This window comes from Zootermopsis nevadensis, unplaced genomic scaffold (assembly GCF_977971745.1).
Source record: "Zootermopsis nevadensis isolate Lab colony 2312 unplaced genomic scaffold, Znev_1.0 Znev_ptg000021l, whole genome shotgun sequence".
In the NCBI taxonomy this organism is placed as follows: Eukaryota; Metazoa; Arthropoda; class Insecta; order Blattodea; family Termopsidae; genus Zootermopsis; species Zootermopsis nevadensis.
This window is the reverse complement of record NW_028259153.1, coordinates 22726493-22751984: the sequence shown is the minus strand read 5'-3', so window position 1 is coordinate 22751984 and position 25492 is coordinate 22726493. Positions and strand designations below refer to the sequence as shown.

Below are 25492 nucleotides of genomic sequence, written 5' to 3'. Positions count from 1 at the left end.
TGAGAGCAATCTTGGAAGGGATCAGTTATCGAGGGAAGTGTGAGGCGTGTGGTTGTCAGTGAAGGCGAAGTCGTCGCAATGGATCAGCACGCGAGTGTGGTTGAGACCCTGCTTTCCAGGGCAGAGATTCCCATCATCGACCTGTCCCATATGGGTGAGTGACCCTCAGTTCAATTACCGCGTCTTAAAAGAAGGAACAGCGCAGGGGCGACCTTGTATTTACATTTTGAAGCCATCAACATTTCATTATACTCCATGGGCTTGCCAAAAAGATTTTTAAGTCTGTAGTTTAAGAGGCAAGGATAGATGAGATGTTAGTATAGAAGACAGGGTGAGAGAGTGTGGAGTGGATTCGTGTGGCATAGGACGTCTCTTGTGAACACGGTAATGGAACTTTTAATTTCGTAAAAAGGCAGGAATTTGACTAGCTTAGCGACTATCAGCTTCTCAAGATAATTTTTTTCGCATCATCAGGGTCAAACTTTGTTCCTGAGGCTCAGAACACAGACGCTCATTGAAAATGTTTTTGAAATTGGTGCAGTATTACATTAATATTTTCTTAAGGCTTCGTTCCGCACTGGAGTGTTATATAGAGTGTCACTAAATGCTCTTAAAATGATTGTTATAAGCTTCCAGATTTGGTGTCGCCTTCAGCTTCGCATTCCACGTGCGATGTTTTTCAATCGGCAGGTGTCCGCATTCTTTTTGATATCCTTCGCTACATTTCTATCACCTGGTGGAGAATAATCTGCAGAAACGTTCCTTTTCTATATTATTATTATTATTCTATCTATACGCCGTTTCACAGGGCATCTACTTCTCTGCGCCTGAGACAAACCTTGCCCCTAAGGTACATGGTGCAGCAGATATTTCCGAAATACATTTTGTTTTTAATACGTGTTACATGCATTAAACAGATTTCGCGTGAGGCATTATTATATATTTTACATCAGCGTCTTTCAAATGATGTATGATATTCCTAGAACGACTGTTTTCTGAAGTTCCCTGATGTCGTGTTCGCCCGGGATGTTGGCCAGATATTTTCTGAGTGACCTGGAGACGGTTCCAGCTGCTCCTATAATTATTGGAATTCCTTCTGCTTTCATCTTCCACATTCGCTGTATTTCAATGATATTATTATTATTATTCACCGTGAAACTCGTGTCAGGTGTTACCTCTGAGGAAATTCTCGCCAAGCCAACAAGTTCTTGTAATTTAACTCAGACTCTCGCTACAACCGCTTACAAACATCTGCAATTCTCGCAAATCACCTGAAAGCTACTGAGGACCTTGAGGCTCTGATACTACTTTTGTTTTATAAACCATGTCGCACTTATGGTTGTTGGTATGTAACTTACGTGTGGTGAGTTCATTCTTAAACAGGGTGACTAATGAACATGCCTTAAACTTGAAGGTCTCTGATAAATGCGTTAGACATTGACTATTGTCTATTTGTTATTTGATAACCACGGACTTTCGAGAGCTGGCTCTACTTCCGTCTTCAGGTGAGTGCCATTTTCTGACACTTCTGTAGTATTAAAATGACGAACACTGCGTTCCTATAATAAGCAACAGATTTTGTGCTTTTCTGTTCATTTCTGTTGCCATCCATTGGCGATTGTGTGAGGCCAAATTCCCTCCCCCCTCCTCCTTACCCGGGAAGTCTTCAGTAAACAAAGGAAGAGCTCACTTGGGAGATGGGATGATAATATTAAAATGTAATTGATAAATAGTTTGTGAAGTTCTGTGGCTACTTGTGTGAGCATGGAGATAATATCCCGAAATCCATGGCACTAAAGGAATTAATGACCCAGTGATTAACAATCAACTGTTTAAGTAACCTCTGAAATGGAACTTCAGCACTTGTCTCCTCACAGCCAAAGCTAGGCCTGTGTATTAAAATAGTAAATCACCCGTCAAGAATAACGGGAAATTTTTTAAAGTACTAAACACACATAGCCATAAACATTACGCAGATTCTAACGGAGGAAACCCGAGTGAGTACAGGAGTAACATATGACTGTCTTTAAGTTGCAGTAATAGCTTTGCCACGTCTGTCTGCATCCAACCACTGAACAGATATGTACTAACTAGATGGCTTACGGAACCCGAAGATTCATTACCGAATTAACCAAATCCCTCCACCGGACCCTGTCCTGGGCCAACAAAATCCAGTCTCCTTCAACTCCTATCTCCCATAGATCCCGCCTGAGATTATCCTCCCATCTACGTCTAGGTCTCCCCAGAGGTCTCTTCCCTTCAGGCTTCCCAAATAGTGGACCCAACCAACCAGATGGCTTACGGAACCCGAAGGTTCATCACCGAACTAACCAAAGCCCTCCACCGGACCCTGTCCTGGGCCAACAAAATCCAGTCTCCTTCAACTCCTCTCTCCCATAGATCCCGCCTGACATTATCCTCCCATCTACGTCTAGGTCTCCCCAGCGGTCTCTTCCCCTCAGGCTTCCCGACCAATACCTGGTGCACACCTCTTGTCCCATCCATGCCCGCTACATGCCCCAGATTTGTACAGAACTGTAAAATAGTAATTTTTATAAACAAAATTCTTGACGCATTCAAATTTCTATTAAAATCGGACGACAATGACGAACGACTACTGCGCTCTGAGGTGAATGGGGAATCCTCAGGATACCTCGGTTATCACTTACATGCGCAATGCCTGTGACACAAGAGCGTGACATTCTTAACACTGCATTTTGCAGAAATAACAGGATATTACATAACCTTTAGTCATGTCTCAGAGTGGTGTGCAAATGCCTTACATGACGAACGCAAAGGTGAAATGAACTCGAATTTCCTGTTCACGAATACAAGGAGATAAGCTCTTTTTTTTCTGCATAAACGCCTTTGTCACGATTACAGGAACGGCGTCCTTCTAAATGCACACGAGGAAAACAAGATGGTTACAAACGTTTCGCAGGAAATTATCGCCTTCATCTTCAGGGTTTTAAAAATCTCGTTGTAATCGAGAGTTCCGTGGTACATCTCGCTAAATCTCACCTTAATATTCAATGCGAACGATGTCGTTCTTGAACTGAGATTGTGTTCACGAGTATAACAGGGTTGAACTTTATATATGATGGACTCTCCGTACATCAGTGCTTGTTAGATGGTTCTAAGAACAAAAAGCTGTGATTCAATTAGACGTAACACTGTTTATTCTCACGTTGGAAGACTGCCAATCTCCATATTACATCATGTGATAATAAGTGAAGCTCGTATCAATACATTACATTGGACGGCCGTGTTTAGCGACTTTCTCAGAGACAAATTGACATAGGCACTTGTACTGGAAGTGAGAAGTGTCCGATTTCTCACTTCCAAAGAATATTATTATCATATCTTACCACGCCATTGAAAATGTGTGTTATATTCAGATCTTACACCGCACACACGTGCGTATTTTACGGATATTTATAAATTTCATTCAAGACATTTTTTCTGTCAGATAAATACTTAGCAAGGTGCCAAAATAATACGTTCAGCCCCGTGAGTCAATCGGACTTTAAATTAAATTTAAACTTTTTTTAGGTAGAAAATCATTTTCAAATTTCTTAAGCATTATCCAATTCCTGCGATTACCTTCTAAATTGTGTGCGCTCGATTTACAACGCATTGCGTACAGCCAGAACAGGGGTTACCATCGTTTTAATGCCTGGGGCCACATTTGTTCATTCTTATCGATCAAAAATGACAATTCGTTATAACTTCATGGCAGTTTATTAAGAATGCTAACCTACTCTTGCAGACAGGTTACCATATTACTCAATCGAGAGATAAGATTTTTTAGGATCACAGACTCAAAGGGCGCTCATTTGCTAAATTTGATCTTTTACAACTTAGTTTGATTAAAGATAATTTACTGTTCGCTAAACTGTAATAATAAAAATAAACCCGAATAAAAAATAATCCCTTCATCAAACTAAAGTAATACGACTGTCTGCAGTGAGGAGACCGTGGGTTAAGCGTCCAAAACTTGTCGGCCCTGGCCGATAAAATTCAGAACGAGGTGTACCACAATTGATCATCCTTGAGCTCCATCTACTATTGTTAAAAGAATAACAAAAGAACAACGGAGTGCGATCACATCGACCCAGAAGAAGTATTAGACAGTGACGCACAAAACAATGACACCTTCTCAAAAATTGTTTCACGTAAAAAAATTTAGACCTTTAGCAAGTCAACACTGGATGTCACATGCAAGGTTTTTATACGTTGATAAATTATTTAAAATTATATTTCATCTTCAAGAAAAATGGGGTTACGTTGTATCAGTACGAAGCAGAATTAAAGATCTCCCAGTATTTTTCAAGAGCCGTGTCAATCATTCTGACTCCTATATAAAATTAAATAAATATCAGCGTAATCTTGCCCGTTGTTTTGTATGGGTGCGAAACATGGTCTCTCACTCAGAGGGAGGAACACAGATTGCAGGTGTTTGAGAATCGGGTGTTGAGGAGGATATTTGGGCCTAAGAGGGAAGACGATGGGGCGTGGAGAAAACTGCACAATGACGAGCTTAAAAATCTGTACTCCTCCCCCAGTATTGTCAGGGTGATTAAGTCGAGAAGAGTGAGATGGGCTGGGCATGTAGCGCGCATGGATGGGACAAGAGGTGTGCACCAGGTACTGGTTGGGAAACCTGAAGGGAAGAGACCCCTGAGGAGACCTAGACGTAGATGGGAGGATAATCTCAGGCGGGATCTATGGGAGATAGGAGTTGAAGGAGACTGGATTTTGTTGGCCCAGGACAGGGTCCGGTGGAGGGCTTTGGTTAATTCGGTGATGAACCTTCGAGTTCGGTAAGCCATCTAGTTAGTTAGTTAGTTAGTTAGTACTCATTTCGTAGATGAATCTAGGTCTGGAAATTGGAATAGGTTCAGACGCCAAGTAAAATAACCCTTCCATGAAATATGCGGACGGTAGGAAGGGACCTTATTAAGCGAACATTTCATGGCGATTAACGCGTAATAAGTTTTGCCCGATAACGCTTACGGAAGGACGAGCATTTTGTCATAATTACTTAAGATAGACCAACAAGGTAGGCTCTCCAAGAGTTGAAGTTGATTTACAATTACGTCACGTACTATACTAAGAAATTCAGCCTAAGGGAACGACAATAGTTCAGATTGAAGTGACAAAACCTGGAAAGTACAAAGATGTTGAACCTAACTCTGACGTAATATACTTTGAGGAAGGATAAATCAACAAACTTGTGGTACAACTCCGAGGAAATACATAGCCCGAAACAGACATTTACAAGAAATCTGAGAGGAACTCCTTGAATTAACGAGAACAGATTCGTCACCCGTTGATAATCAGGGCGTACCTGAGATCTGTTAAGAGAACATAATGTCCCAATCTCGCTTTGATGTAGAAGCGAAATGACACCACGCCTAAGTAACAAAGGTACACCGAAATTTCCACGCCTATCAACCACTACACCGACATCGGTAAAGCCAACCGAGTCTCCGAGCTGCTGTGGACACTGAGGTGAAAAAAAAATCCATTTAAGATGTTTGTCTTCTGGATTGTTGCACCGTGTAGTCTTACTCGCCTCCTTGAGAACCTCAAATCTCACATTTTTAACTTTATATTTCGTCCAAGTGTAATTAAGATAACGACGTTTCGGTAGTTGTTTCTACTCCTGTCCTCAAGTGAGGAGAGGACAAAAACCTTATTTGTTGGTCCCCCCCCCCTGGTCGAGCTACTTCCAGAACCTGGATTCTTAATACACTGGTACAGCCACCAAGCCATAAAATATCATCACTTAACGCATTTGGATCGCTGTATTTCATAAATACAGAAACATAACCTCCCTTCGAGATCACTGATATACGAAGGAACAGATGACATCTGTGAAATGCAATTCTACTATCCACTCGATCAAACATTAAAATCTTTTCGAATTTTTTTTTCACACATTCAATGAAACTCAATCGACCCTCCGCTATTTTGTGGTGCCATCTGTTAAGTGTATACCACACGAGCCCCCCCCCCCCTCGTAAACACATCACACGGAGATCGATAACAAGGTTAATATTCCGTATTATAATGTATATACACCATTTTGGGACACCCTGTATATGCAAGTCTTTGATGGATAAGAAAATAGTTACTCACTGCCCTTCGGAATTGCAGTAGTAGTTGGCTCTGAAACCGAAACTTTCACATATGACCGAGATTGAAAGCTGGCACACGTCAGCGAATCTCATAGAGAGGTACAGTCCAATCCATTGAAATTTCAGTGCCTTTGTCTCATTCACTCCAAAGCACGTCGTTAGACAAGAAAAATATCCTGTACTACATGTTATTTGGACGTCTACCGAGAGGTGCGATCTTATTTAAACAGAATACAAAGTTAAAGTTAAACGCAACTGTCACTTCCCGGATCCTGGTTGGAACTGCATAAATCACCGCCAAGTGCTAAAGAGTTTTCTTGATACGAGTACCGTCATTTCTTTCAATTTCTGTTGAGAATCGAGAAGTGACATTCGCGTTGAACTTTATCGGTGAACGCACTGTATAAAAACATGAAGCCGTGTGTCTCATCATGTCACGTGATCCCACGTAGGTTCAAATACAGTCACTTCCGTTTGAGGGGCGTCCGCTTATTCGCTGTTTTATTCCAGCACCTCGAAGAGAATTAAAATCCTATCCGTGGCCACGTTAGAAGTTACCGCGCAGTTCCACTGACTCTCCCCAACCATTCCGACTCCGAAGGCCTCTCTCTCTCTCATGGTGAACGTCTTAAGAAAACGCACGGTCATATTTACGTGTCTCGTCTTGAGCTTTTTCAATACACGCGGCAACCCCCGCTTATAACGAGAGTCGTCAGCATTCGGCTATCAAACACCTTCAATCTGCGTTCTTATCTCAGGGCAAAGAGACCGAGTCTCAGACTCCTAGAAAACATTGCGGACTTTAAAACTAAGGCCTCACGGCTCACTTCATTTCGGTCCAGCCTTTTTTTTTCTTCTTAATCCGAGATAAAAAGACAGACGCCAGGAACCCTCGAAAGTGGCACACTTCGCTGTGTTTTTCAAACGTCACGAGAACTCCAACCGACAGAGCTCCACGGCACGCAAAGAGGGTTGCCTGGAGAGACCGCTGTTTTCCCACTTGCAAAGAAAACATCGAACGATTTGCCTCGGTGTACTACAAATTGTCCCTACCCTTTTTAACTTACTGTTTACATTTGACGATTAACAGATATCACGTGATGTTGTCCTACTGGGTTTTGGCGCCGTGCAGTATTGTCCCTGAAGAAGTAGACAGTATGTTCCTCCGAAACGTTAGCATCTATCGGCGAGTCTACCAAAACCCCACAACATCATCCTCACCGCCGTGAAAACCTCAAATATGACAGACAATTAATCTCAGCGTATGTCATCGGCTCAGTTGGCATCACTGCCCTCAAACTATTAACGACAGATCTCAGGGGAGACTTGTTTTTCCTCAGTTTCTCCAGGAAAATAGTCCAGTGTCTTAAAACAGATCATGACCGTTTCATGTCATAACTTGTGTTCTTTAACGACGACGTCATATCAACTACAGAAATCCCCCCTCCCTCCATATCTGGCATATCCAAGTCTGTTATTAAAGTTTTAAAACTGCTCGTGTGTTGCGTTTGACCTATAAATGACCTCTGTAGTTGTAATCGCTGTTATTTACAAGAACCTTATTTTCTTCTCTGGTAGACGTCGGGGGGAATCTACGTATTATAAGCTCCTAGAATCGCTGATTCTACAAGGAAGAGGACGCCGTCTATGTTTATTAAATCAGGCTTGAGATTGGATAAACACGTGAAAGCTACAGCCTAGCAATTTCCAAGGCAACCAACCTGTAAACAATGAAGGTTGCTGTGTGTGTGTGTGTGTTCAACTCACTGTTGCGGGTCATTGCCGTCACTTCTGCGAAGTAGCGTGTCTGCTTCGTATTTGGAAATAAACATTCCGGTCGGGGATCCGGAACTAATGTCATGATTTCGATTCTTGGCTAAAAAATTCTCTAAACGAAATGAGCTCATGATGAGTAGTCATATTTCCGGTCAGTACGAATCATTTCCAGAGCTACTGTATGGATTTCGATTAGATTTCTTACACTAAAATACTTTATGTAAATCAGTTAAACTGCTTCGTCTTCGTGGGTGCTTTGTGTTCACATAACATTTCACTGTTTAAGTCCTTAAAATCTAAATCACAACTATACAAAACAATTATCAAAAATATTGCCCATTTAACACAAGTTCGTAAAAGATGATTCAAAAATTTTCTTCGTGACTTCTTAATATTACAGCGTGTCCTACGTAACTCTGAGCCCAGCGTGTGATGTTCTGCTTTGTGACCGACTAATTTTCCGGTTGTGGGTTCTTTATTAAGTGGGACAGTCTGTACAAGGAAATACGTGCAGTGGTTTTGTGATGTTAGCTACGTCAAACCACAAATACACGTAACAGGTGGCATATGATGTTACCAAGCAACGCAATAAGACAATAAAATGTATAATGGATCAGTCCACAATTCCTTGAAACATGTTTATGGTAGTTTATATTCCTGGTAGAATCACGAGGCACGTATCTCTTAATAGACATAATTACCCAAGTTTATTCTCTCGTGTTTGGACCGAATGACAAACGTGTTACGAAGCTTATCCTAATGTGGTTTTTAGATTCCTGTTTCATCCAAGGTCTAAAGCAGCCATATAAAACAATTTCACACGACTTCATTAAGTTTTAAACAACTTTTAATGTTTGTTACATAATTTACTTGATAATCGTAATTGTAATACGTCTAATGTGCTGTTGATTGAAAATATCTAATTAGAAATGACGTGGATAAAATCAGTCGTTACCTATTTTAAAAATACTATCCTGAAAAAACCCGGCTTCCGAGCAAGAATCTAATCCGAGACCTTATGGATAGGAAACAGATGTCATAACCACTCGCCCCACCTTGTGTTTGGTGAATTATTTCTTAATATGAATATTCTGAATCATACATGGATATCCAGTCATTGAACTTGCAAGAATATCTAGGTATTTAATTTATTCAGAGTATGTAAGGGAAAATATTTGCTAAATATCGGAAGACGAATTAAATTGATAACTTAAACCCAGCTGCTTCTCACTACTTTAGCTTCGCATCTAATTAAAACCCACAGCAGATCGAATTTCTCATACGTAAACCAGATATATTTCTGACAGACCCATCACATTACTTACATACCTGTACTAGACACTAACTACTTATCCTGTAAAAATTCCAATTTACCGCAGGATTATGTCGATATCCTGGGAAATCTATTCGTTCTTGTAAGTTCATAACATTGCGAGACTTGATAAAATATACCCACATACTGGAATGTAACAACTGTTTACAAAATCTGCACATACTCATCCACACCCGAATTTTAAACACAAAATTACACACGTTTTCTTTCATTATTTCATGTAGGCATTGTTTCTAGGTATCTACACAAGTAATGTATAATATTTACAATTTTGGCCTACTATACGTATTAGGCGTGTTAGTCTGTCTAGAGAACGGCCATCATTAAGCTATTGTAAATTGCATATAACATTTCCTTAAAATATATATTTCAGGATTATATCTCAATTACATACATGCATTTATACTAAATGTCACTCTTACAAATGTCAATTACAAGTACTCACCTGTCTTCTTATCTGATGGATTACTTAAGAACTGATAGCAGAGTTACTTGGATTTTCCAATCCACGAGATGCTTCATAAACTGTAATCTGGTAAATACGAACACATTCACTGATCCAGCGTCGTTAAATAACTTTCTCACAAATAAACAAAAGTAATCTTATAAATACAAATCACATTTACACACTAAGTAACCGCATTTGATCCGACGTCGTTAAATAACCTTCCCACGAATTCACAAAAGAAACACGTTTCACAGCATTGACCGTAGAGCACAAAGGATTCAGCTGTTACTAACTTCCGGTTGATCTATATCGATGTTCTCTAACCTTCGTTTAATCGATTTATATTACGCAGTAGGTGCTTTCATAAAGCATGGAGTTTCATTTCGCATAAATATCTATTCGTTTTCAATTTTTCTTAATCATACCACAGTGTTACACCTTTTAGAGACACTTCTAGATGGAATTAAAATCTAAAACTCAGTTTCATACCAACCTCCTGCTCCTTTAAAGTGGGAAATGTCACGGAACAAAATAAATAGTAGTCGCTGAGAGAATCAGTAAATTGCCCGCTCTTTACGAAACCGAAGATCATTACTATGTTCACATGAGCACACTATAGGGTGTAGCAAATGTTTTTTTACCGCCCAGTTTAAATCTTTTAACGTCTAACGCATGATCTAAAGCTTTCACTGTAATTATCTTCCATTAAAAATATAATATGGCCTAAACATATACACAATTCTAAATATACCTGTCGTCTTAACCCTTCAAAACCAGTGGTAACTATATATACCACCTTCTTTAACAATAAGTAACGCTGCATTTTGATGTGATTTTCAGGGTAAATAACTATTATTACCTAAACAACACGGAGTATACGATGTTTGTAATAGTAATAACCGTGTTTTATTTGGGGTATGAAGTGAAATTATTATTTCAACGAGCTACGGCTTCAAAGAGTTAAGAGATAACATACGTTGGAGTGTCTGAGGAAAATATTTTGAACATACAAGAGTTAAAGTAATAAACGATTTGAGAAAATTACATGATAAAGAGATTATTTTTCCAAGGCGAAGGTGGACAGATTCATCATTACCTTTTTGTGCTGGAAGACTCATCAAAGCTTTATTGATTGTACAAAAAATTTATGCATAATTACAACAAGCATGTTTTATAAATATTAATCATTTTCTATCATTCTGAAGTGTAGAACTCCTGAGAAACTACGCAATTGAATCCAGACTCCAGGAAGTAAGGATACTGGAAATTCTATTTATACGGAGGCAAAGAAACATTTGTTTATCGAATGGCTGGTTATCACACAAAACACTCTCTGTTGTCCCCTAGGTACAGCTGATGCCCCCTGCAAGTCTACAGTGCGCAGAGTGGCTGCGCAGTTGAATCGAGCAATGTCTGAGAAGGGACTGGCTCTGCTGGTGAACCACGGCATCTCCGACGACAAGGTATGTCGTTCAGGGACCACATGGAAGTGTTGAGCTCATCATCCGGGACATGGCCGTGCCTTGGCGGCCATTTAAACAGAGTTCCCTGCTATGCTGCATATTTTATCGCCTTTAAATTGAATGCTTAAATATCTCTTATATCCTGCCATCTCTTCATACTTTAATATAACAATGTTTATTTTTTCAGACGTTCATTTTATACCTTTTACCATGGTATTGTGTGTTATAGCCCACAGTAGGAAGCAAGCATGTATTTCCATATGATAATGGGTATTCTTTTGTATAAAATAAATATTGTTAGGGGATTTGATCAAGGTCGTTTCTGTTAGACCGGACAGTTTCAGAACATGGCAAGATAAATTGAATATCATCGACGGCCGGATTCATTGCTAATGGAGGCCACTTGTTAGCCGGAATGCTGGGTTCAATGCCCGCATTGCGCGTAAAAAAACTTCCGTTCTTGCATTCTGCAGCTACTCTGTGCTTTGAATTTGTTTCCAAGGCCGATATGCATTCAGGTGAATTCACCAAAGGTCTCCGATGTAAGACTGAACTTAAAAAAAAAAAATACTCCAGTGACGTCACAGATATTTTGTTCGATAATATCCACAGGATGTTGATTCCCTATCGCTATGATTGAATTCGCCAGATATTGAATATTTTTGATGTATTACTTCAAAAGCTGTTTACGTGGTCTAACGTTTGAAATAACAAGCTTATATGAAAATTACATTTTTGGGTAACAAAAATTAATAAGCACGCACACGTGAGATATGAAAATGCATACAAAATTCTGACTGGAAAACCTGAAGGAAAGACGACTGACAAGACCTAGGACCAGATGGAAGGATAATATTAAAATGGATCTTGGGAAGTAGGGTGAAGGGCTGTGGTGCTATGTCCGTGCCATCTTAGCGAAGTCACTTGGGTAAATAATTCACGTTCAGCTGCAGCTAGGGCAATTTATACAGTGTGTCCCAAAAAGATGTATACACATTATAATACGGTGTCCGCTTGTCAGTCAATTGATCATCGCTGTCAGCTGTGCCACGTGGTTAATGGTGGCAATTTTGAACACCTACACTAGATTTCTGCAAATTCACCAAGTGCATTGCATTCACTGAATTTGTATATACTTCTTTTTTAGACATCCTGTATTTTCTTTTTCCAAGTCCTTACCAATTAATTAATCATCAATCATCATTATTCGATGTAAAATCTGAATTAATAAGAACGGTATGGGGATTGGTAGCTGGAAGGCCGGGGTTCGATTCCTGGTACGGAAGGAATCTTTTCTTCGCGAGCACGTTCCACATCGGCTCTGGGGTCAGCACATATCCTACCCAATGGTACTGAGCTTCCTTTCAAGGGAGTAAACTGAGACGAGGCGTAAAACTAAACATTCATTTCCATCTAGTGCCGAGGTTAAGACTGTGTGTGGAGCTATACCTCCACTCCACCATACGCCTGTATGGCATGGTGCTTAATTAAAGACCAGGAACAACTTTACTTATCAGATTTACAAAAACTGTAAAGAGCTGGATTCTTCGTACTGAAAAGGCGTTCGACACGCTTCAGTTACTATGACGAGGGAAACGTCGATTTCTGAAGTTGAATAAAAATCAAGGTTGATAAGAACTGGAGGTTCAATGCTGTGTTCACAAGAGCTTGCCACTGAAACCTATCCTAGACTAATTTATTTTATCCACTGGGCATATTTCCTTAATCTCTACTTAAAGTACTTCATTCTTCATAATTTTTATATTATATTTTTATTATTTTTAATTTAGTGTTCTGTCTGACGACAGGTCCATATGAACAGGATCCTTCCATCCTTTTCTCGGACTGGGACCTGTTCATATACGTTCTTGGCAGATGATCCAGAAGTGGTTTGCCATTGCCTTCTTCTGTGTGTGAATGGAGTAATTGTTGGGATGCCACGGAGGAAAACTCCGTGTTGCCTAGACCACGGCCTTGTCCAACACAAGTTATAAATTCGGGCACCGCCGGGAATCGAACCCGAGACCCCAGGATTACAAGGCCAGCGTTCTAACCGCTAATACCAAGTGAAATGTTCTATTCTGCGCACTGGAAAATTTGTTATCTGAATATTTAACTGCAGATTACATACACTTCCATCTTCATAAAATTACGTTTCTTTATCAACGCATGCGTATGTAAGATAACATTTCAGTTATCTGCAGTTTTTTTTAAACCTACTGTCTGAAGGCACGTGTCACACGAGGAAAATCACGTGTCAGTTTGACAGTGTATGTCTGTTAAGTCGGACGTGAAATCGCATTTATCTCCTGAACGTACGTTTACTGCGTAGAAAATATACGTCTCGGATCGAAATTGCTACTTTTACGGAAAGAAATGCAAATAGGCAAAAATATTATTTTAATCGCATGTGGTCTCTTAAAATGATTTGCTATCTGGACTTTTTTCCATCGTCTTTGTTTAAAGAAGAAAAAAAACAGATAGCAAATCATTTTAAGTGTAATCCACCAACGTCAAAACCCTTTATGGTCTCCGTTTATCAGAGGATTTCAGTAGCCAAATCCCGAGGAGGGGGGGGGCAGGCTTTTGGTAATTTAGTATTTGTACATCGCACCTCATTTACCATGACGCACAATCACAAGGCGTCTAACAAAACTCGCGCAATTGTAATCGACAGAAATACAGCGCAACACATCAAAAGCCAGCACACAAGCGTGTAGCGTGTTAGCAATCGAGGTTTGGCTAACACGTTCACTTGCAAGGTCACGCAGTCCCTTCTCACCTCAAGCCTACATTACATCGCCTTTATTCTAATTGCGCGTGCGCAAACAGACGGGAGAACGTAAGCCTAAACGAGGTGGCTAACATGGGCTGCTGGAGCTGGTTATCTAGTCGATTCTGTTCTGTTCCAATGTATGGAGTATCAATGAACCACAACAAAATTCCTTTTATTTTACGACTTTCAAAGTTTTACTCTGATCCTGATCAATACATTACGAAATCTAATAAAAGTTTTCGGTAATTAAATTTAGAATATGGCTGTCTTCTGGGTTGTAGCGTCATGTAGTCAGACAGAATTTTACTTTGTTTCTGAGGTCCTTGGCATTGCCCTGATGATGGAGGCAGCAATGACCTCTAAAACGTTGGTAAACTTCTACCAGACAACGTGGCGCTACAACCCAGAAGACAGCCATCTTCACATTTGCTGCCACGAAAACCTGAAATTCTACTAATTAAAATTACATTTTATGGGTTATGATTCCTTCACGTGTTGTAATGATTATAACAAAATATTAACCTCTATAAGTTAAGTAACAGCATTTCCTCTACATCAGATACAGTTTAGTGTAGAAACAGGTACGGCAGTGTTGCGTAAGACATTCTATACCTCTCATCATAAAGTCTAACTCATCTAAACATGAACAATTTTTAATATCCTAATCAAAATAACTATTTCCATGGTCTCTTTGAATATCGTAATGATGTGATTTCCTTGTTTTCAGCTTCGGGCGGTGTACGATGCTTTCGACAACTTCTGCGATCTTCCTGAAGATGTCAAAAACACATTTCGAAGGACCTCCCCCTGCAACCATGGCTATGTGCCGCCTGGAACGGAAAGGTGAGAGAGATCCTTCTGCTTTCAGACTACTCGTGCTCTGAATTAAATACCCCCTTGGTGGTTGGCGGGTGTTCATAGTTACCCCTTCCCACAAACGCAGCATCTGTGGCTTAGAATAAGAATGTCAAACTCAGTGTCTGCAGAGAAACACATTTCCGCTTCACAAGAGACATCTGTTTACAGCACTGAGAGTGTACCAGTCTGACCACTCGCATTGTACGACTTCTCAATTCAACAGTGGGCAGTGTGTCACATTTATGAAGAAAAACTCAAAAAGTTTCGAAAAGGCACACTTCATTATTAACCCTTTGAAATGATATTTAAGAATTCAGTCCGTACCGCGAAGAAAACACAACTCTCCACCATTACAAAGATCAACTGATTAACGCTGTTTAAGGAAATAATCGCTGTTTGAACTTAAAATCATAATGAGTGGAGACTACAACAAAATTTGACCATTGGGTGAGGCCTGTTATTATGATAAACATTTAATATTCTTCGAAGGATTTTGAGATTTATCAAAAATGCTACGGCGGATACCCAGAATAAATACGTCCCTATAAAGAATAATTACCTGAAGACACGAGCAGAAGTTTCGTATTAGCGATGTGAAATTTTTTGATTCAACTCCACTGTTAGAGAGTATTTTCAAATAAATTCAATTTATTTTTAGTCAATCGCTGCAATGCACTTATCGCATAGAAAATAGTTAAAGAAGTGCCTTCTCATATAACTGTTGCTAAATCCGCCAGATTCTCAAGTGAATGCGTGGAAGAAATGCGACACGCATTCAACATCTGTTGGTTAGACCGGAATCTACCAGATGCAGAAGTACAAGGATTCCAGGCTGTGGTAACAACACTGGCACAAGACTTCCAGAAGTTGGCAGCTCTTCTGCTGCGAGCACTTGCTTCAAGTTTAGGTACATATCAATTCTGAAGAGTTCTGACGAGGGCGTAACACGATCTGGGTTGTTGGGTTTCTGGACCGAGTCCATTGTCCGATGTTATAAAACACAATGTTTTTAGGACTGGAATTGCCCTCATCTTCAAGTGTAGTAAAGGGGGTACCTACTCTACCTGGATGACAAGGGCAGATCCAGTTCTCAAGATATGTCTTATAACATCAGACGATGGACTCAGTCCAAAAACCCAACAACCCATATCGTGTTACACAGTTTTACACTTTTTCCTACCTTTCCTGTTACCAAAAATTTGTTTATAATTTTTTTTTTCAAAGTTCCTTGCAAAATACAAGTTTCTGTTTTGTTACTACCGCAATGCTTATATCACGCTATAAATAGTTGAGAATTATTTTTCCTCATATCTTAAACATTCATTATATCAAGAAACATGGCCGTATTTTATGTCACGTGCTGAACCGAGAAAATGATTGAATTCTAATTTGAGCTTCACTTAGAGCAGGGGTTATATTGGGCCGACATGAAATAAAATTTATTCACTTATTATCTAAGTTTTCTGTACATCTAAAAAAATACCTTACGCCTAACTACTAGTGACATCTTGTGTTTGCAGATCTGCAAGCCGAATACTTCCTCGACTCCCATCGCAACATGTTTCAGGAGGGGAATGAATCCTGTATGAGACTGCTGTACTATCCCCCATTTGGTGCGCCACCCACACCAGGAGTCACACGATGTGGGGAACACTCGGACTACGGCACATTCACTCTGCTCGCCCAGGACTGCGAAGGCGGCCTTGAGGTAATGGCAGAGAAAAATATTAATATGGTACATTCCTGGTTAATGATCTGATTCGTCAGTCTCATCCCTTTGGCTTGCTCCTTCCACCCTTCTTACATAACCATTCCTCATCTTGACCCTACTCACTTTGACTCTAAAGACATCCGCAAGACAACCTGTGCATAAACCGAATGATGTAACAAGTTTTATTCTTTTTCTGCGTTACGATAGTCATCCATATCAATGACCCTGAGATTTCATCACACAGTTAAGTATTGCCACAACATACAGCTTGTTACAATATAAATAGTGCCATTAATCTGTCATGTTGTCACAGGTGAACCTAACCTAACATAACCCAACCTAACATGATACAAGTGCGTATTGCGATAAATGGCGAAATGAATGTAAGCTATTTCCTACTGCTCAAGAAGGCCATTCAGTACAAAGCTGATGTGAATTTGTTATGGTTCGTTTCAAACATATTTCTATTTCTGGTGTAATTCCCTCCCCTCATTATACGTACAATAACAGTGGTTTATTCATTTTTCTTATCAGGTTCAGACAAGCAGCCATAGATGGGGTCGTGTTGGCCACCTGCCAGGATCAATCCTTGTTAACACCGGAGAGCTACTGGCATCTTGGACAAACAACAAATATCCCGCACTGGTAAGTTCCGGAACCACTACAACATTCTCAAGGAAGCGTCATCTCTAGTGGTTATAACGGAAAAGGTAAAGATGGTTTTCATTCTTCATTTCATATTATTAATATGATTAAAGTGATGAGCTTAATATGGAAAGATATCACACATGGGAAATAAATGCAAAAAAAAACCCATTTTGGTTGAAGAACTTCATGGAAAGAAAACATTGCCCTGATAATGAAGGCAGCAAGTACCTCTGAAACACTGGTAAACTTCTACCAGACTGCATGATGCTACAACCTAGAAGACAGCCATTTTGGAAGACCGAGGTTTGATTCCTTTCCGAAGCCAACTTATCCAATAGGTATTGCAGACATATCATGTGACGAAAGCTGCCAGAGAGTGAAGCTCAAAATTAACTTTCAGCTGCTGCCAACGTTAAGAATGTGTGAAGCATTACCTTCAAGCCAATTACACCTTCACAGAATCGTATAGGTACAGGAGCAAATATATCTTCATCTTCCTGAGGCTTTAGTCTTTAACACTAATTTCTTTGGCAAATGAATTACTACGCAAGATTTAAAATTTTCGCAATGAGCAAATGCAATGAAATCTAGGATTAGCTGTGTAAGTACAGAATTACAATACAACTTTTTGGAAAATGTTTCTAATGTGAACATCAACCATGATGATAGAGACAGCTTCCAAAACATTGGATTGCATCTACATACTCGAATGGCTTATCGCCCGAGATTTCACTGCGAATCAATTACCAACCGAGTTTTGCATCCATTCTTTCAGAATGTTTTAGCAAACCTTAGAAATTCTCTGGTGTACTAATACTTTTGCTCGTTTCACAGCGTCACCGTGTCGTGGTCCCTGAGCAACCAAAGATCCGTTCAAAAGCACGGCACAGTATAGCATTCTTCGTGCACCCAGGCAACGACACGCCAATCACGCCAATACAGTGCCAAGTGACGGAAGCAGAGCACTGCACAACTAACAATTGCATTGTCAAGAACAGCAAGTCCAACCACCCAAAACAAAATACAATCTACACGGCATATCAACATTTGCAGATGCGGTTTCGGGAAACATATGCATCTTAATGAACAGCAAGTTGTGCGTTTATGGAAAGCCAAGAACTCAACGGATATTTTTCATAAAGCCACTTTCTTTATAAAGTAAGATTATTTAATCTGTATTTTTATGAATTCTAAACAATAAAACGTTCCATGAAACATAATGAGGAGCTTCATCCTTTGTCCTGTGTCATCACGTTTAGTAAATCATGGGCGTGATGAAACCTAGAGAACTAGGAATAGATGGAAGGATAATATTACAATTGATGTCACAAAAACATGTTTCATAGATTTAAACTTGGCTGAATTAGCCAGAATAGGGTGTTATGTTGTCCCGCACTGTAGCCGGGCGGTCTGAGGCATCATGCTTCGGACCGGCGATACGGAATGCACGCTGGTTCGAGTCTCGGGGGAGAAGAAATTTTCTCATGAGCTTTCGACCGGTGTATGGGACCAGTGCCAATCCAACATCGTGAGGAAATTGGGGAGCTACAATGAGTAACGTAATCCGGTCAGGAAAACTAGCAATGGCTGGGGGTTCGTCGTGCTGACCACACGTCACCCTATATCTGGTTGGATGATCGTTCACCTCTGCTTAGGCATGTGAACGTGAGGCCAGCAGTCAAGCTAGTCGGCTTTGGCTCTCTGGAGTTGTTACGCCACGGATTTAATTTTTAGGGTGTTATGTCAAATTTTTGTAAACAGTGTGACAGGCCTTAAGATCCTGTAATAGCAAAAAATTTCTTGATTAGACGAATGGTCGTCAATGAGCCATAACCACAAAGATTAGAGTGTAATTGGTGTAGTTTACGCTAATACAGTATTTACAGTGAAAAAGGCACATAAAAGGACAACACGTCTGAACACCAAAAATCAATAGGTAGTTCCAAGCAAACTGGTGAAACCAATTTAGTAATGAAATGTCTTTTTGGAGGAGGGCTTAAAGCTAAATCTAAAGGGAATTTAAAAAATACAAACCAACATAACTGAGAATTCACCACCAACCTTATGGGCACACAGACCCATCATTTACCCATGTCCCCCTCTCTTGGCTCAATGGAATCACTCCAAAGTTGAGAGATTGAATAAAAGTAATTTGATGTAAGTACATGAGTACGCTAGGGGAATGGAAACTTCTAGGTTGTAGAAGTTGGGAGGTTCAGGTACAGAGTGAACCATAATAATTCTGACTCTGAGATGCGCTCAGTTCACCGTTCCACCCGAAACTTTAATGTGGTCGGGCAAAGGAGCAACTTCAGCTAATGGATGATGCTGTCAATAACAACAGGTTCGTAATATGACACAAGGAAATTAAATTTACCATGCAGACACTAAAACATAACTTTACTTTATTATGAGTTAGTTTATTCAAATCTAGGTATGTGGAGACACAGAGAAAACTCCATAATAAGGAGCTTCCCAATTTATACCCTTAAACAAATATTATGAAGGTCATACCAAAGAAGCTAAGACGGACAATACATGTATTGCAGTACGCGTGAAAATTCAAGACATTCTGGAGACCTACTTGTAAATGGAAGGATAACATTAAAATGTGTCTTACACAAGATGCATGTGAGGGTATGGAATGGAATGTGATACGGTCCAATGGCAGGCTTTTAGAAGCATCATAATAAATTTTATCTACTGGGATAATGCACTATGTAGTATGGTAGATAATGACCGGAGGCTTTGAGGAGCTTAACGCCACCCATCACCAGGGTGTTAAATCATCAACAACCTGGTGATGTATGCAGCTGAAGGAAAAAGGAAGTCAGCTCCTGTAAAACGTTGGTCAGTATCTATCAGACTACACAGTGCAACAACGCAGATGACAGCCTCCTTCATACTTGTCATCATGAGAATCTGAAATCTCAGAAAATTTCAAGATAATTTTATTTGGGGGGATCGTACATTTTTACATAGTGAAAGGATAAAAGAAATGAGATGAATGTCAGGAATTGTGCATACCTAGGGATTTGGAAGGTGATCATGACCTATTTCAAGACTGTATCATGGTATCTATCTCAAGAGACTGATTGAAACCATGAGAACCCTCAAGTCAGGATAGATTACCCCTGGATCACAACTGCGAAAGTGTCACCATTACACCAGCCACGGCCCCATCAGAAAAGACCGTTCTTGCCTGATACAGTATATAATCAGGCCGTAGGTTTTAATTATAGAAAATGGCGAACAGATATAAACTCTGATAACAGGAAGCGCATAAACAAAACTGGAGCTTGTACGACAAGCATGAAACATTCTGAACATGCTCTCGTGAGGAAAATTTCAATGTAAGGTTTCACTGTACTGAGATGTGTAAATGGAAGGGTGGAAGTTCAATTTCTTAACGCTGAAACGTACCTGAAGAACATGCCAGTGTATACCTCTACAACTCCACCACCGTGTACACTGCCTTGCGAGACAAGAATAATTTGTTACTTGAAGAAAGTAAGCGCAGTTTGAGAAATATATACAAAAACCACAAACCTAGGAACCATCAAGGAAGATGCACTTTGCCACTTTTACAAATACATGTATATAACAGAATTACATAAACTCACACTTCATTAGCCCTAGGGACGAACAGAGACATATCGCAGAGAAAAGCCCTTCAGCAGACTCTTCGTGGGCGCTCATCTTTGATATGATCTGAACAGCTAATAAATGTCATGATTATTAACACTAATACCTCCTCATAACAACGTTAAATAATAGCGACTACATGTCCTCATCTTCATCTCGCCTTTGATTTGCATCTATCTGACAAGTCTGCCCTTTCCTGACGCCTTCAGCTTCTGTTGGTAGATGGTCTGTATATTTGCTGCAATAATACAAGCAAAGGAAGAGCTACTAATTACATGACACTTCGGCACAAAGCATAAAATTATATGCATTAACATCTGAAGCACAAGGAAGTTAATTTATGTTATTGCATTACATTTATTACTTTTGTGTTTCAAAATCAATGTTCGTCTCTTCCTCTTCTTCGCAGCTTCCACACCTGTGCTTCAACGAACCATTTTTCAATGAACTCGCTACATTTCATAAAACATTCTATGCACTACGAAAAATTATAATATATAATTTATAATATTATACCATAAAATAACAAATCAGATAGGCAGCTGATCACACAAAGACATCAGCAGTAATACCACAACACTTCATTCAATTCTGTTATAAAATAAAGTTATCCAGACTCACCTGGTCCTCTTTTTACGCGGCTACCAAACAACATATTCTGTTTGAACTGAGCAGCCCGCTGCGACAATGACTTCGGAGCCCTCGTCAAGTCATCGAGCGGCATCACACCAAACTCCGTCGCTCCACAAGTGCCGAGTGGGATATAGTCGACGTCACCTCGATTCCTGAAATCTGTAGCTGCAGGAAAAAGATGAAAATTTTGAGACACGCAATACACTGCATAATTCACACACGGAAACCAGTGGACACTGTGCGCAGTCTACGTACCATGTCTTTTGTTTTTCACAGCTCCATGTTCATCGTGTTTCTCACGTCCCCGCTTTACTTTAGATGTTACATCATTGTCCATTTTCTTAAGTTTAATGGGAATTTGGTCTGGCAGGTTCTCCAAAACATCTTCAGGAAGCTTCCTCAGATTTCGAAAGTGCTGAAGAAACGAAAAAACATAGCACACAAAAATTCTTCACATACAGATGCTACATTTATTTACAAACATAATTGGGCGTAAACTAAATTTAGGTCAGCCCATTTTTTGTGAAACCTCATAAATAAGTGACACACACTCTTTCTGCATACCTGACTTAACGTATAGAGCATCGGTTCATATGACCACTCATTTCCGTGGAAATTAATATGTCTGATATCAAATACACACATAAAATTTCAAGGCAGGTGACGTCTCAAAACACAAAATTTATGGTACCAAAATAAACTAAAGTAATATACTTATGGACTCCCACCCACAAAAAAATTACATTAAATCTAAATCCATCAAGTAGTTTCAGGTTTGAAATATATGGACACATGGATGAATGACTTCCACCAAAGGCGTTCTAACCACACCTGGTAACAGCAAATAGGGGAAATATTATACCACTCCTTCTATAGTCTTTATTCACAATAACATGGATTAAACTCACGTCTGACACATCTTTATTTTCCTGTTCATGTTTCCTTTTCTTCTCCTTTTTTCCCTTTCGTTCTGCTTCGTCGTCCGAGCGAAACCTTTTCGTTTTAGACTGTGGTAAGTCATCTGGATGTTCCTTCTCCCATTTAACACCATGCTTCTTACTGCCTAAAAAAAACATTAATCTGCAATGTAAATTCCTTCCTTCTCCCTGTTTCTTTCCATCCTCACTGTCTGGTAGATGCCGGGACATCAAAAATATTTTAATGCATTTATCACCATTCGGCAATACAAAGCGAAAAGCATAAACCACGTTTAAGAGTATTTGATATTTACAGTAACAGCCTTTTGTGCGAATGTTTTCAATTCGAAGAATGTACCTAATTCTTCTTCTGTCAACAAGAACACAGAACGTAATGTGTTGTAAGCAACAAAGTCCATGGAGAAATTAAGTCGACATAGCCGCTCAGAAACATTTCCCATCTTTTGCAGCATCGGGGCAGAAAAAATCTGAAGTGAATGGCAGCAAATTTCATCTGATCTTAAATAAATTATGAATCCGAGATCTTATTAACTATCTAAATATAATTCTGTCCCATATTCTGATGACTCGACACGAATACGCTTAAGTTTTCTCTGCATACCCTAGAGAAATCTTAACAAGACTTCAATATACTTGCTTTTTCCAGATTCAGATGGAACATCCACTTCTTCATAACCAGATTCTTCCGAACTGCTACAAGAGGCGTCTTCTTGACTTGCTCTCTTCTCTTTAAGTCGAATCAACTTGAAACATGAAAGATTTAAAGATATGAGACACACATAAGTTGCATAAAACAGTCAGTGCATGGACTGAAAAAGAAAGTAAAATCTGGACTGATACATAAGAAGAAGTACATTTCAACATACCTTTTCTTCCTTCTGCTGCTTAAATTTCTCCAACCTCTCCTTCCGTTTTTCCTTCTTCCTCTGCTGTTCCTTCTGTACGCTCTCTGCAGCATTTTTCAATGATTCCATCACCAACTGTCGTCCAGCGCTGAAAGACATGTTCTCCGGGGCGCTGTCTGAATCTGAAGAATCGTCTGGTCTTCTCGATTTTGCGAGCGGTTTCGCTAACTTCTTTGACTCAGATTCTGATGTACTTATGTTCTGAATAATCCTCTTCTGAGCTGACTCCATGATGGCCTTCCTGGATTCCGCGTCTGAATCCCGTTCGGAGCTATCGCTTCTCATCTCTTTCCTCATTTGAGTTTTACATACAGGTGAACTTTTAACTTCATAATTATCTTCCAAGCATTTGGTCTGAGAACCAGGAGAATCCTTTTCTGAATTATTACTGACACAAAGATTCTCGGAAGACATGCCTTCACAAATTGGGGACTGCGTTCCGCTTTGTTCTTGTTCTTTTCTTGTGCTGGCAGCAGAAACACTTTCTGTGTCTGCGGACTTATGGACACCAATTTCTTCATTAGAATCAAACCTTCCAGCTTCTATATCATCCAAAATTTCATTACCTTCCCTCTCATTATAATTTTCAAACTTTTCTTCTTCATCGTGTGTCTTCTCAGCACTACTTCGTGAAACATCCTGCAGTTTATGAACATCAGTATCATTTATTTTGTTCACTTCACATGCTTTGTCTATTAAAGCAGATTCTGTTTCACTTGAATCTTTTGAATGGCCTTCCCTGCTTCCAATATCATCTGGTGATTTCAGACATTCAGAAATTCCTGCTGGAAGTGGTGATATTCTCACAATAGGGTTCTCATAAGTATTATGCCTGTTAAATTTCTGGGGTGATTTCACCACATCCATTTCATTTTCTAATGCAGTATTAGGTTCTGATACTGCTGATAAATTCCTGTCATTTTTATTTGACTGTGATTTACTTGTTCTTGATTTCTTTATCATCTTTTGTTTCTGTGAGTAGTTTGGAGACATCTCACAATTAGAAGACAATATCAATGAACCATCTAATGTTTCTGTTCCGCTCAATGAACTATTTATTTTAGAATCAGTGTCATCTGATTCCTTTGTTACATTTTTAACAGAATCATTTATCAATACAACTGATTTTAGGTTGCTGCATAAACCACTGATTGTTATTGTGACATGACTGTCTTGTTTCTCCACTGCATTATACAATGCAATATTAACTGATCCACCTGCATTAGTAACATGCTGCTCACAATCATTATCTGACTTTAATGACTTGTATTTTCTGGTACTCCTTCTTACTTGGACAAGAGAATTTTCCCCAGATGAAGATGCATTCTTAGCGTCTAACAAAATACTCCTTCGTGAAATTCTGCTTGATGTAGATTTTGGTGTGACTGACTTTTCTGGGGATTCTGTAAGAGATTTCAATAGAACACGACATGTAGTAGCAGAATTTCCTGATCTTGATGGAGTTCTAAATGAATTTTTTGTATTTTCACACACTTCCTTGGTATTACTTTGTGACAGCCGTTTTAATCGTGACCGTGTCATTACACCAGACACGCCTGCATTACTGTGTAGACAATCAGACTCTGGTGTTACTACTTCAGTTATTCCACCTCTCCTTTGTGCAGCTGCGGATAAACAGCAGAAAAAAATGCAAGTAAATATTTATATGTAAGCTAAACGTATACCTAAAAATGTACATTCTACCGTGAAGTAAGGTTAAGGTCACTATTATATATTAAATGTAACATATGATCTTACCCATATCACTTTCACTTGAGTTAGGAGTTTTCATTATTGACAATCTTCAGTGTAATGTATTTAAAACACTACAAAACAAAATACAATACTTTAATCTAACAAGCACGTTTCTTTCTTCTTACATACAGACCACAACGTCCATCCACACTTTACGACACAGACAATACGAGCATGGTCTATGTTCTGAATGATTATCGTGAAACCAGAGGACTCTGACGTTCTTTGCTATCACAGATGAGCAGCGAATCTGTGAAAATGTCTCCCCTTTACAAACCTAAACTTTCTCGCCATTGGCTTATGCAGATCACATCATATCAGCTATTTCATATCTTAGTTACGTCAAATACTCTTACATATAACTTCCTAAAGTATAATTATGTATTTACAATAAAATAATATACTTTATATCTTTGTTATCTCTTGCTTTGTCTTTAGTTACTACGTTAATCTACGCGGA

At 39.5% G+C, this 25492-nt stretch overlaps 2 protein-coding genes across 2 annotated transcripts; one reads left to right on the top strand and one right to left on the bottom strand.

The window, feature by feature from the left end:
• On the top strand, positions 1–18376 carry LOC110839842 (uncharacterized). Its single transcript, XM_022084379.1, has 7 exons — positions 1–154; positions 11048–11163; positions 14667–14782; positions 15535–15704; positions 16318–16505; positions 17043–17153; positions 17991–18376. Exons 1-7 carry the CDS (start codon positions 79–81, stop codon positions 18237–18239), a joined length of 1026 nt encoding a protein of 341 aa, XP_021940071.1. The 5' UTR covers positions 1–78; the 3' UTR covers positions 18240–18376.
• A 1179-nt stretch (positions 18377–19555) lies between these two features.
• Positions 19556–25216, bottom strand: LOC110839844 (uncharacterized). Its single transcript, XM_087352642.1, has 7 exons — positions 25036–25216; positions 23239–24902; positions 23006–23115; positions 22343–22493; positions 21690–21849; positions 21423–21599; positions 19556–21039 (listed from the first exon to the last, which is right to left on the bottom strand). The coding sequence occupies exons 1-7, from the start codon at positions 25067–25069 to the stop codon at positions 20975–20977; spliced, it is 2361 nt and encodes a 786-aa protein (XP_087208768.1). The 5' UTR covers positions 25070–25216; the 3' UTR covers positions 19556–20974.
• Positions 25217–25492: the final 276 nt, after the last annotated feature.